Source organism: Elephantulus edwardii, unplaced genomic scaffold, assembly GCF_000299155.1.
Source record: "Elephantulus edwardii isolate Elephantulus edwardi_28Jun2011 unplaced genomic scaffold, EleEdw1.0 scaffold00077, whole genome shotgun sequence".
Lineage (NCBI taxonomy): Eukaryota > Metazoa > Chordata > Mammalia > Macroscelidea > Macroscelididae > Elephantulus > Elephantulus edwardii.
In genome coordinates this window covers 12,167,610-12,181,455 of record NW_006399827.1, presented here as the reverse complement: position 1 = coordinate 12,181,455, position 13,846 = coordinate 12,167,610, and the positions used below count along the sequence as shown (strand labels likewise).

At 49.0% G+C, this 13,846-nt stretch overlaps 1 protein-coding gene across 1 annotated transcript in view; it reads right to left on the bottom strand.

Annotated features, from left to right (window-relative positions):
- Positions 1 to 13,846, bottom strand: part of ARHGAP23 (Rho GTPase activating protein 23) — a 95,154-nt gene that overhangs the window by 20,763 nt on the left and 60,545 nt on the right. Inside the window, exons 12-17 of the mRNA XM_006889470.1 lie at positions 12,386 to 12,700; positions 11,169 to 11,230; positions 10,674 to 10,849; positions 9,954 to 10,075; positions 9,425 to 9,580; positions 2,861 to 2,939 (exon numbers count right to left, since the gene is read on the bottom strand). Of these exons, the coding sequence (XP_006889532.1) occupies positions 2,861 to 2,939; positions 9,425 to 9,580; positions 9,954 to 10,075; positions 10,674 to 10,849; positions 11,169 to 11,230; positions 12,386 to 12,700 (910 nt within the window). The remainder of the gene's footprint in view (positions 1 to 2,860; positions 2,940 to 9,424; positions 9,581 to 9,953; positions 10,076 to 10,673; positions 10,850 to 11,168; positions 11,231 to 12,385; positions 12,701 to 13,846) is intronic.

Here is a 13,846-nt window from a genome sequence, read left to right as displayed (position 1 = left end):
CAGTCAGATCTGATTTGACGGTACACTCACACAAAAATAATAAAATAAAAATTTAAAAAAAAAAACAAAAAACATGAGATGCTTCAAAACTCTCGCTGCCCCTGGGTGGGCTGGTTGTGGCTCAGAGTCCCCCGCTGGCTTCCAAGGCTGTACATGGGGATGGGCGGAGACTGCTCATCCTTTCGCCTCAGAGCATCTGGTGGATTTGAACTGCTGGAAATGCACAGACTTCGGGTTAGCAGCTCAGCTCATTACAGACAATGCCACCAGCGTTACCAAACAGGAAAAGGTGAACGCAGGAAGGAAAACTTAACCGGTTTGACTGTATTTGAATAGCCAGGGTCGTGTGGTCTACAGAGCGTTGTGCTAACTTAAAGATGCTGCCCCTCTGTCGGTTGGGCAGTCCTCTCCTGTGTGATTTATAGCCTGAAAGCCCACTAGTAGGTCAGCTAGGAGCCTGTTCAGCTAGGAGTCCGTCTGTTCTGTCTGACTCAATACTAAGGATGGGGCCATTTGAAAACTGATTTATAACTTCTATACTGAAAAGTTAAAAGGCAAATGGCAGACTGAATGCAAATATATGCAAAAACTAACACAGAATGAATACTTGGACTGTACAAAAGCTTTTCCCTAAAAATCAACACAAGCAATTACGTAAAAAACAGTAGGAACAGGAAAAGCAGAGGAAATATAAAAGGTTAATTAACTAATAAACATGTAATCTTCCTAGTAATGAGGAAAATTAAAATAATGAGGCCCATTTCTCCATCAAAACAGCAAAAGTTTAAAATATTAACAGCATCATCTTTTTATGAGGATGGCACTAAAAGTGAAGAACTAAGTCCCTGCCCCTCCCTAAACTGAAGCCAAAGCAAGAGTGCTGAAGACCAAGAGGGCAGTCCTGCAGGGCATCCTCAGACACACAAAAACCAGACCCGCACGTCACCCACCTTCTGGCAGTCTAAGATGCTGAGACTCTGAAGGCAGCCCAAACACCACCTGGAAGAGCACCCCCAGGAGAAACCAACTTGACCACTCTGCCATCATCCGTTTCCCCTGACCATTGAGTCAGCCATGAAGATGGAAGATAATAATCCACTTATGTTCATTCTGGATGTCAAGGCCAACAAGCATCAGATCAAACAAATTGGAGAAGCTCTATGAAACTGACATGGTCAAAGTCAACACCTTGATCAGGCCGGATGGAGAGAAGAAGGTCTACATTCGACTTGCTCCTGACTATAATGCTTTGGATGTTGCCTACAATATTTGGATCATATAAACTGAGTGCAGCTGGCTAATTATAAGTATGAATTATTCTCACACACATAAAAATATATTTATAGCATATAACGTTGATGGAAGGAGCCAGGTAGCTTAATGCATTACATTTGTCACTGTTGCTGTGTGCTGTCGAGTTGGAATCAACCCATAGCTGACCCTCCCATAGGTAAACCACATAAGAGATAGTCCATCTTTTTCCCACGAAGCAGCTGGTGGATTCGAATCATGTGCCTTTGAGATTGCAGACCAGCTTCTTACCACTAAACCACCAGAACTCCTAAGATTTCTAATCAAAGGACATTGGTTCTAATCCATAAGCTTCTCTGCAGGAGAATGATGGCCAGTTGCCTCCTGTAAGGATATAAACCTTCAAAAATCCAACGGAGGGTTTAAAACCAACATGATGGCAGTGGGAGGAATGTCGATAGTGATCCGGAGAAGCAAATTCCAGCTTCTGCTGTTAGTGGGAGTGTAAATTACAGCCTCCTTCTCAGAGCACAATTTGACATCAGCTTTTAAAAATGTTCACCAGACTCTGACCTACCAGTGCTCCATCTAAGAATGTACTTAAAGAATATGCACCCAAGCGTGCAAAGACATCCTCAGGAAAGTGATTACAGCATATTTTGCAATAGCAAAACTGAAGACAATTTAAATATCCACCAGAAGAGAAGTTATTAAAGACACCCGTCTACCTAGACAGTGAAAGACTATGTGATTGGTTTATGAGAAGAATGAAATGGAACTCTCTGTACTGACATGAACGAATCTCAAAGTATGGATCTGTTTTTGCAAACAAGGTGGTGCAGTAGTTAAACACTCAGCTGCTCGCCAAAAAGTTGGTGGTTTAAACTCAACAGCAGCCCCACAGGAGAAAGATGTAATAGTCTAGTAAAGATTTACAGCCTGAGAAACCTAGGGGGCAGTTCTGCTCTGTCCTACTGGGTTGCTATGGGATCTATGTATGCTATGTATATAGAGGATAACAATTGAGTTTTCTTTTTTTTCCAGAGCAATCCAATCCATCCAATGCTGGGCTAGAGCCCGTCACACGGACTCCCAGCTGTTACAACATATCTGTAGCTTGAAATAAGCTAGAGTGAGCATATTTATACCATAGAGATTGCCAGATGCTACAAATCAGGGCTTCTTCCCCTGCTGGAAAGCCAGGTGATAGGCATTTACCAGCACACCACTGAACTCAAGCAACTGTCTGCTCTTATGTCTTTGTTATGCATACAAGAAGCCTGGGGGTGGGGGGACACGAAGCACCTCAGCAAAAGGTCAAGAACTGGTCTCTGTAGCCAGATGGCTGGGGTGGAATCACTTAAAACCTGTGACCTGGGGCAAGTGCTTCAGTTTCCTGTAGAAATAATAGTACCTGCCTCATGGCGTTATTGTACGGAGTGGCTCCTGGCACCCAGTAAGTGTTCAGAAAGTGGGAGCTATAAGCTCTGGAGAAAGGGAATGACCAAGATCTGTGCAACATGCTTTCTTTAATATTTAAAAGCAAAAGCAGTCAGTTGAAGCATAGACAGCACCCCCCACCCTGCAATATCCTCCACTTCCTACTCACCATCCGTAAACAGAGGCTCAGGCAGTTTTCGGAAAAAGGACTTGAGCAGGCTGCTGATCACGTTGAGGTCTTGCCAGCGCTAGGGAGAGGACAAAAGTGTCAGGCCACAGCTGGACCCATACTCACACCAGGTGCCCAAACCCTATGTCTCCAGGCCCAAGCACTCATACCTCAGTGCTGGCCAGGCCTAAAGAAAAATTCAGCCCAGCCCCTCCCCGTGATCCACTTGTTTCAAGGTCCATTCACTCCAGAGATGGTGACAGCAAAACAGAATCACAATTAGGTCCAGGCTTTCCCTGCTCCAGCCAGATCATGGGAGCTCCAACAGTTCCCCATCTACAGAAAGTACCAGGTACCCTCTCTGGGCCAGGCACCGTGAGGACAGACAGGAACAAGAGCTGCTCCTGCAAGAGTGTGTCTGCTCATTCTCTGTCCCTTCATTGGACCTAACGTGCAAGGCTTGACTCCCAGTGATCCCCATTCAATAAACTGTCTAAATATGCCTAACTTAGGATTCATTCATGCCTGACTCTTTCTGCCTCAAGGCCTTTGCACTTGCCATTCCTCAATTAGAACTCTCTTCACCCTGCTCATCACACAGCTTACTCTTCATTCTGCTTAAACATCACCTCTTCTGGGGGCAGCCCTCCCTGACTGTCACAGCTAAAGCAGTCGCCACCACCACTGCCTGTGATGCAGTGTTTCTCATGGCTCACCTATCACTATTTTGTGCCTAACTTTTCCTGTTCGGCTTCATGCCAACAGTAAGGTCCACAAGGGCCACCTCTGTCGCACTCTCCACTACGTTCCCAGCACAGTCAGATGGACAATTCACTCACTCAGTCACTGCCATCAAGCTGATTCCAACTCACAGTGACTCTCTATTGGGTTTCCAAGATGGAAATCTTAATGAGAGGAGACCGTCCATCTTCCTCCCACAGAGCCCAGGATGCATTTGCTTTAATGGACACACAGAGTCTTCAGTTAACAATGCAACATGCTATGGACTACACCGCGGAGCTCCTGGTCTGGCGCTCCTCAAAGCTCACGGCCCTCGAGTCGGAACTGACGTACAGCTGACCCTGTTTGTAGTTGATTTCCGAGTCTGTAAACTGCTCCCACCTCCGAGTAGCTGACAGTGGATTTGAACTGCCAGAGAGGGACTGCCTTTGGCTTAGCAGCACAACTCCCTATGGACAATGCCCCCCTTGAGTTTCCTAGCCTAGTGCTTGCTGTGGTTGTTAGGTGCCATCGAGTCAATTAAGACTCTTAGCGACCTGTGAACAGTAGAGCTGAACCCACCCAATCCTGCGCCATCCTCACAATCTTCACCACACTCGAGCTCATTGAGATACAGTCACGCTGTCAGTCCGAGTTGACAATGACTGATTTGCAGTCACTCTGACATTGTGTTGACTATGACTCACAGCAATCCCATGGACAACAGGTCTGAAGCCATCTTCATCATCTGTGATATGGGAAATCCCAGTGTTAAAGCCAGCGGGTCAGTTAATCTTACTGAGGGTTCCTCTCTTTTGCTGACCTTTCCCAGCATGATATCGTTTTCCAAAGGCTGACCCTGACAACATGCCCATCGTATGTGAGGTGAAGTTTCACCGTCCTTGCCTCTAAGAAGCACCCTGGTTGTATTTCCTCACTCTTACTTACCATCAAGTTGGAACTGACTCTCCAGCGGGTTTTCAGAGGCAGTAAAATGCACAAGATCTTTCTCCCATGGAGCAGCTGGTTGACCTTATCATTGTTGTGGTTGTTCTTATCAGCCCTGACATACTGAAGCCCATGCCTCAGTCACTATGTCAATCCATCTCTTCCACTGACCCTCCACCTTTCCAAGTATGATGTTCCTCTTCAAGGAATAGCCACTCCTAACACCACACCCAAACTATGTGAGACGAAGATTTGCCCTATTGCCTCCAAAGAGTACTCTGCTGGACTTTCTCCAAAACATATGTTTGTTCTCTTGACAGTCCATGGGTTAGTCTGTCACTACATCACAACTCAAAGGCATCTATTCTTCTGTCGTCCTTATTCATTACCCAGCTCTCAGATGCATAGCAGGTGACTGGAAAAACCATGGATTGAATCAGGCACACCTTAGTCTTCAAACTGTCATTGTTAGTCTTCAGGACTTTGGAGAGGTCCCTGACAGCAGGCTATCCTAATAATGTTACACATCTCCTGACCTCTGGACTGCTAGTACCAAGGGTATTGATTGTGGATCTAAGCAAGATTAAATAATTAACTATTTCAATCATCTATCACAATGTTGTCTACTGCCCAGAGGAGAGGATTTCTGTTTCCTTGATGTTGAGATATAATCTATATTGAAGGTTGTAGTCCTTGATCTCAGTAGAAAGTGCCTCAGGTCTTCCTTGCTTTCAACAAGCAAGATTATGTCATCTACGTAATACAGGTTGTTGATGAGTTTTCTTCCAGTCCTGATGCCACATTCTTCTTCATAAAGCCCAACCTCTCAAATGATGTGTTCAGCATATTGATTAAAAAGGTATAGAAAAAAGTTACATCTCTGATGCATTCCTTCTGTATTTGGAACCATGCAGAGTTCCCTTGCTCTGTTTGGACAACACCTCCTTGGTCTAGGTCTAGGTTTCACATGAGCACAATCAAGTGTTGTGAGGTGTCCATTATTCTCAATATTAGCCTCCAATCTTGTCGTTGTTGTTGTTATGTGCCGTCGAGTCACCTGCGACTCATAGCGACCCTATGTACAACAGCCCTAAACTCCGCTCTGTCCTGTGCCAATCGCACTGTCTCTGACACTCCCATCCCAATTATCCCAGTCACTGAATCAATCCACCTCATAGAGGGCCTTCCTCTCCTGCGCCGTCCCTCCACCCTCCCAAGCATGATGTCCCTCTCTAAGGACCGGTCTCTCCTCACAACATGTCCAAAGTAAGTTAGACAGAGCCTCAGAATCCTTGCCTCCAAGGAGCCACCCGGATTAACCCTTTCCAGGACAAATCTGTTTGTTTTCCTAGCAGTCCATGGTATTCTCAATACTCTTCTCCAGCACCACAGCTCAAAGGCATCAATTCTCCTTCTATCCTCCTTGGTTATTGTCCAACTCTCTGATGTATAACAGGTGATTGTGAAGACCATGGCCTGTATCAGACGCACCTTAGTCTCCAGAGGGACACCATTGCTCTTCAGCACTTTGGAGAGGTCCCTAACAGCAGACTTTCCCATGGCAATGTGCCTTTTAATTTCCAATCTTAGCTAGTCTAAATCAAAAACAGTTCTCAACTTGAACAGTTTTTTCAAAAAAAGGTTTTTTTAAAAAAATTGTGAGTATACTGCTTATCTTGAATCATATTCCATATTTTAGGATATTACAGGATTTCTTAAACGATGACCACAAAGTTAATGGTCAATAAAATATATTTATACTAAAAGATAACTTACAGATAAAGAAACCCAAAAAAACTGTGGGCCATTGTTCCTTTTGGCCAGCAGGGGGCGCTGTCACTCTAGCTAATGCAGCCAAGTCCGTGATAATACTTAAGTCAGAACTGGCTCAGAACAATCCAAGCCCAGAAAGCAACATTACTCCCACAGCAAAGAGGCACAACTCAAGCGCATGCATACTTATTAAAATGAATCTACAACTTCATGCCAGACAATTTTACAAACAACAATACACTCCCCACAGGCTCAACAGGACAGCTGGATTCACCCACTACCCAACACTTACCTCCAGCACTCCCCACAACAAAGAGTGATCTAAGGCAAAACAACACGCCCAATACACCTGCTCGCCTCCACTCTGGTCCCTGACTCGGGTCAGCTGCCCCCCAGCTCTAGTCCCTCTTCTTTGGCTACGGCCAAGTTCATGTGCTTCCCTGCATACCTACATTCCACCCACTGCAGCTCCTGTACCTCATTACTTTCTGGTCCTGATGTGTGGGCCCTTTTCTTCCAGCCGCCACCCTAAAACCTTGCTTTATCTTTCCTGACTCCATCAACATGCAAGTGCCCTAGCTTTATCTGAATACCTCTCCCATCCTGCTTCAGAGCCTGGCCCGTGCTCTCCCACTGCCCACTCTCCCCCTAATGGCAGGTCCCCCAATAATTTCACTTTGGTGCCTCAGCATGACCCCTGCAACAGGCCAGATCATGGTCATCACCTCCATGTGGGTGACTAATCATCACTCCAAATCCGATGGGGCCACTACCTAGCACACTTCTCTGCAATTCTAATTCTGAAGCAGCCCTGGCCCCACTTTCTGCCAGGAAGAGACACTACCAGCCTCCAGCTCGAATTTTTGGCTTTTCTTTGTTCCTCCTTCCTCCTCTCATGCAGTCAACATATAGCAGCTGTTCCCATCCGCCATTCTCCCAGTCGAGTCTTTCCTATCTTTAGTGTTTCCAATATTTCAGTAATTTCTTACTTAAACCCTCCACTCTGCCTCCCTCATGCATATTCATCAGGTACAAGTTGAAACAATACTCTTCTCAAACTCCACTCTCATTTATGCCTCTGCTTAAGAACTGCTGAAGGCTCCCTACTGCTCACTAGATCAAGGTCAAAGGCTTCAGTGTAGGTAGGTATCAGACGCCCTCTGTCCCTGCTGTATCCCCTACCTCCAAGTCCAGAAGATGGGTCCCAGCTCTCAAATCTTTCTCTAAATGCTAGCCTGCCTGCCTTCCTGGCTGACCATTCCTAATGATCCCTCAAAGGCTCTTGCCCTCAGCGTCGTCTTCCTCAGCCATGATTCAGTCCTAGGTGAAAAACTCTCCTCCTTTCCGCTTTGGCAAGTTCAAGTGTATTTGTTACATCTCTCATCTTCCCAAGGGGCAGGGGTCTTTTCTTAGGTAGCATATAAGACTTCACAGTGTTTGACTCACGGAACTTCAAGGACCAGATGCATGGTTTTTGCCCCTCCCCAAAATGTTTGCAGCAGAACCTTATTATTATTATTATTATTATTATTATTATTATTATTATTATTATTATTAGTGCATGTACCATCAAATCAGATCTGACTGGTACAGGAGGAAATTGTCCCTCCTTCTCCAGCAGAGCATCTATCTGGTGGATTTGACCCATGTACCTCTGGGATTGCAGTACAGCTTCTTGCCACTAGGCCACCAGAGCTCCCCTTGCAGCAGAACCTTTTATGTCAAATTAATTTGCACAGGAAAACCCAATGTGGCAGGCTAACCAGTGACTGGCTGCTCCGGTTCAGACAGATGAGAGTCCTGGCCTCCCCCAGACCTCCTGGGGGACCCCAGAGAACACAGTGTAAGAATCACGGGCAAGAGAGCTCTGTTGGCCTACTGGCAAGAAGCTGCACTGTTACTGTAATACCAAAGGCGTGTGGTTTGAATCCACCAGATGCTCTGCTGGAGAAGGAGGGACAATCTCATTCTGTGCCAGTCGGATCTGGTTTGATGGTACACAACAACAACAACAAGAATCACCGGCCCTGCTGTGAACTCTTGAATGTGGTTACTGCCCCCCGCCCCCCCAGCTCATTAGATCAGCTGTGGCCAGAGCTGCTTAAAGCACCAGTAAACATCGTGTGCTCCACTCTGTCTTTAAGATGGGGGGTCCACAACCATGGGCAAGTTCCTGAAAGCTTTCTTGCTAGGAATGGTTTTTACATTTTTAAAAGAAGAAAAAGGAAACAAGAAGGTGAGGGAAGGGGGGGAAAGGAGGGAGAAGAGGATTTTGAGGAAAAGGAAGTCAATGGTGTAGCAGCAGGAGGTGCAGAACTAATGGAGACTCCAAAGCCCCAACAGCCAAAATATTTACTGTCTGACCCTCTACAGAGAAAGCTTGCCATCCCCTTAACAAACCTGAATCTACACCACTGTCCATGTGACCCTCTCTGCCTAGCAGACTTTTATTGGCTTTCGGTGAATTGGCCTAGTGGGTAAGGAGTTTTGCTGCCAACCCAAAGGCAAATGGTTTGAATCCACCAGCTGCTCTGAGAAAGATGGGCAGTGTCCTCCTGTGCTATGTACAGCCTCTGAAAACTTGCTATGAATCAGTTTCTACACAAAAGCGTACAACAATAACACACAACACACATTCTAAAGGTTTCTTTTGCATACAGGCTACTAACTGAAAGACTGGCTGTCTGACCCCAAAAGGCATCCTGGCAGGAAGGTCATGTGATCTCCTTCCAGAATAGCACAGCCTTGAACTCTCTGTGTGGTGCTGGTCGACCCTGCACAACTGTGGTTGCAGTGACTCAGAACTGACTCAGCTGGATTGGTTTCGGCTGATTACTCAATCTAAAGGAGCATTCAGGACACCACCTCCTTAACATATGGGTCTCCAACCACTTCTGCTCCGCAGCCCCATAGCTCCCAGGTCATGACCACACTTACTCATCAGGTTTCACCCTCGGGGTGATGCCCACCCCAAGTCCTTTCCCATCTATCCTGATGACCTGGCCCTGCGCTGGGCACACTGCAGGCTCCACAACAGTGGCACAGCACACTATGAGGTCACCTCAGCAGAGCACCCCTCACTGTTTTGGTCTACCTCCTGCAGACCCCTAGCTGTACACCCACCTCGTCCTGCAGGTTGATGTCACTGGGCCCACGGTTGAGCTGCTCCTGCAGGCTGGAAACCACAGCATTGTTGCCGGGCACTCGGTAAATACCCGTGGACTCTAGCCCCCGGGCCTCCACGATGCGACAGCATGCAGCCACAATCAGGGGGACACGCTGGAGACACAGGCAAGGTGAGTGTTGGGGGGGTTGAAATAGGGGCCCAGAGGTGAGGATGCCACAGTGAGGGCAGTGTCTGGTCGAGAGCTGTCACCAGGAACCCTGGGCAAGTGACCAGGGACCCTTGCTGCCTCTAGTCCAAGGCCTCATCATGGCCAACGAGAGTGGATTCTCCTGGGGCGGGGACTCTGGGCTCTGACCCAGCGCTGCTGCTTGGCCCCTTGGGAGATGGGGGTGGGGCTTTTATTCTCTGGGCTGCTTCCCCAGCCGTGCTGTCATGTACAGTGGGGCCTAGTTCCCAAGTCCTGTGTAACTTGGTGCCTCTGTCTCCTCACCTGCCCCACTTGCTCTGGAGTCTGGCAGAACTCACCTGGTTTTCTGTGGCTGGTTGGCATTCTTCTAATCGTACCCCAAATGCCCTTGGGGCTGCCTTCTTGTTCTTTTTGATGATGTTGATGCCCCACGGGGCTTTGGGAGTTGCAGTTGTGTCATCTGGGATGGGGGAAGCACAGAGGTGAGCTGGGGGGGAATGGAGGCAGTGACAGCAATAGCACATGGTCACACACTCACATGCCATATCCACACACATGGGCACATGGGCACTCCATCAGAGAAGTAACTACAGTGTTCAGGGCTGGTGGGAAATTATATCCAAGAGAGAAGATCAAAAGCACAAGGCTGTTTATCTTGGAGAGAGGTCTCAGAGTAGTAGAAGGTCCTTTCTGTGGCCTCAGGAACTAAAACCAGGACCAGGCAGTAAGAGTTCTATAGATGGTAATATAGCCAAAGAAAAGACTTTCTAATGGTCAAACATATGTGATGGAAGAGGCTACCTCCAAAAAAGGATAAGCCTTCCATCCCTGAAGGTGCATGAACAGAGTGGAGGAGAATCAGACTCAGAGGCAGACTCACACAAGCATGTACACACATAATAGAATATGCCTGACATACCAGCAGGCACAAACAAGTGTACACACACACACACACACATACACACACACACACACACACACCCCCTTTAAAGACCCACAGGTTGAGCACTACATACACATGCTCACACCTCATGCCCACTCAGAAGCCCCCTTCGTACCCTTGCTCCCTGCGGGCGGGTCCTGAGTTCTGAGGCCGCGAGCTGTACTCTGCTTGAGGAATTCAGACTTGAGAAACTCAGACTTGAGGAATTCGGACTTGAGAAACTCAGACTTGAGCCCCCCCAGGCCACGAGAGCCTTTGGGAGAAGAATCGGCTTTGGGCCCAGAGCTATGGCTGCACAGAAAACAGAGGGAGAAAAGGGTCTTCATCTGGAGTTATTCAACAGGTACCACCTTGGCCCTCTGCCACTTTTACACCTTTCCCTCCACCCAAGGTGGGGGTGTGCTGATCTGCTCTGGAGCCCCTCAATATTCCTGCACCTTCCCCATCCTCCCCTTCCCTGAAGAGGGGGCCTTGGGAGGCTGCCCTCAGGCCTGGAGATGAACCAGTACAGCTTCTTCTACCTAGAAGAGCCCCATCTCATGGGAACATGCTATGAGGAGCCCTACCCAGGAGAAGTCCCCACATGTCACTGGCTGGGGCTGGGCCTCACCTCACTTTTCGGTAATCATTAAGCTTCTTGCTGATCAGAGCTTGGTTGGCACAGCCGGGGTCCTAGGGCAGAAGAGAAAAGACCACGTCAGTGCCCATGTCCAGCTGCCCCATGCTCGTCCCCGGCCTGGCCTCAGCCTTGTCTGCCCTCTCCTCCATCTGCCATGTAGAAGGCACAGATGTGGGAGAGAGAGTAGGGCTTGAGTCCTGGCCCTGCCTCACCAGCTGTGTGACCTCAGGTAATTAACTAAGCCTCTCTGAGCCTGTCTCCTCAGTAGTAACATGGGGTAATAATATGGCAACCTCTGAGCTGGGTACAGAATCACACATGTAACACAGTCCTATCAGACACAGGGAGGTGCCCAGTAAGGCATAGTTGTCCGACAGTGAAGGAGGCTTGGAACCCTGACATGCACGATGGGGAGAAGCCCAGCGAGGCCTCCGACAGGGATCCTAGGTTTCAGGTACTTTCCTCTTTCCTGTGAAGAAGGAAGAGGGTCTGTGTTCCAAAAGGGTGTACTAGCACTGCCTCACCCCATGGCCAGAGCACGTGGTCACTTGGACCAGGGCCCACACACCCACAATGCTCTTGGCAGAGACCAACCCCCAAACCCAGGACCCCTGCACAACTTTGTACAGACACGCAGCCTGGGCCCCAAGCCACACCTGCACCCTAGTGTGGAGCTGTGGCTGCCCAGAGGACAGGGCACCATTATTTAATTCTTCCAAAATCCCTGCCAAAGTCCTTGGCTCAACCCCTGCTCGCCTGCTGCCAAAGGCCAAGCCTCTTGGCCTCCTCCCAAGGTCAATTTGTTCATCCCTCTGCAGACGAATCAGCCCTGTCGAGGGCCATGCTCAGCTCTGAAGCAGGAGCACCACATTCTCTAAATCATCCTCAGAGGAGACTTGCCTCCCTCGCTTCTTGTGAGAAGTTGAGACCGGCCTGGGGCTGACCTCTCTGTGCCAGGGCCTGCCCAAGGCAGTAGTAACAATAATAATTATTATTATTATTATTACCATTATTACTGTTACTGCCAGTTACTGAACAGCAAAGATGCCAGAAAACCGAGGAAGCTAGAGCTTCAAGGTGGACTCTGGTAGCCCATCTTACAGAAGCGGAAAATGAGGCTCAGAGGGCTCAAGTAGGGTCCCACAGCTGGTGAGGTGGCCTTGCTTGCCCACCCCACCGGCCCAGCTGGGGCTGGCCTTGGCCCTCACCTCGCCCTCGGCCCTGCTGTTCTCCCGGATCGCTCTGATCCAGCCCAGCATGTCATCCCGGTCCTCAGCCTGAAAGAGATATTCACAGAAGTCAGCGGTGGTCAGCCGGAACACGTGCCTCCTCTTGGTCTCGCTGTAGGAGATGTCCACCAAGCAGGAGCCGATGCAGACGGGCGCCGCCTCGTCCTCACCTGCGCCGGCCGCCGCAGCCCCCACCGCCGGCCCGGGCTCCCGCCGCTCCTTGCTCAGCGAGAGCGAGCGCACCCGCAGTGCGGCGTACACCCGCTTCCACTGGCGCAGGCCGCTGCCCGCTTTCTGCAAAGAGAGACACACAGGGTGGGGAAGAGAGACCAGAGGGAAGCAGGTGAGAGGTCAGGCCAAGAGCAGCTCTAGAAGCAGCAAATAGTGGCCAGCAGTGGTCAGACCCCTCCCACTGCCATCACTCTTAACTCCCCAAGAGAATCTCCAACTTTCTCCTGCCTTACATGGGGGCATCAGGGACAGCCCAGGAAGGCAATTCTGACCTGCCCTATACTGCATGACCCTCCTCAGAATTCACACAAAACCATTTCAAGCACATACCTCTTCCAGATAACACTCCCCTGCACAGCACTTGCACTGCTTTCTATTAAGACTCCACTCAGTGCCCCTTCACTAGAAACTGCCCCACTGTGGTCAAAACCCGTGGCCACAGCTCATCTTCATTGTAACTGCCTCTCAGGAGTTTCAGATGCTGTCCTGGGCTCCTGCCCTCTCCAAACCCTCTCTAAACACCTGGGCTCCCCTGGTTCCTGGCTCCTTTTACAACCCTCCAGTCTAGTGGTCCTCAAACGGGCCAAGTCAACCCCAGGGGATATCTGATGTTGCCTAGAGACATTTTCAGTTATTACAACTGGGGAGATGCTACTGGGATGTAATGGATAGAGTCCAGGTTTGCTACTAAACACCCCATAATGCGTGGGACAGTCCCCAGAGCAAAGAGTTACTGGACCCAAAATGTCAACAGAGCTGAAGTTAAATGCTCTTCTATGAGGGTAAGCCCCAAAACTCCATCCTGAGCCCTCCTGTCCCTTCTCTCCTCCCTCAGGGACATCGCCCATGCGCTGAGTTCTTCTGGTTCCTCTGCTGATAGGGATTCCCAGATACACATCTCTGCCCTCAATCTCTCAGAGCCACTGTCCAGCCATTTGCCTGGCATCTCCACATTGATGTTTCCCAGGCACCTCACGTGCTCTGTGCCGACAGCAGGGCATATGACTTTCCCCATCAAACCTGTTCTCCACTCCCACCCTCATCTCCTTCAGCTCAATAAGTCTACCCAATTGCCCAGAAACCTGGGAGTTGCCCTGACTCATTCCTCTTCCTCACCCCTGACACCTGGTCCATCAGGAAGCCACCATGTTCTGCTTCTAAAATTTGACCTTCTCTGTGCTCCCAACCCTTATCCATGCCATCAACACC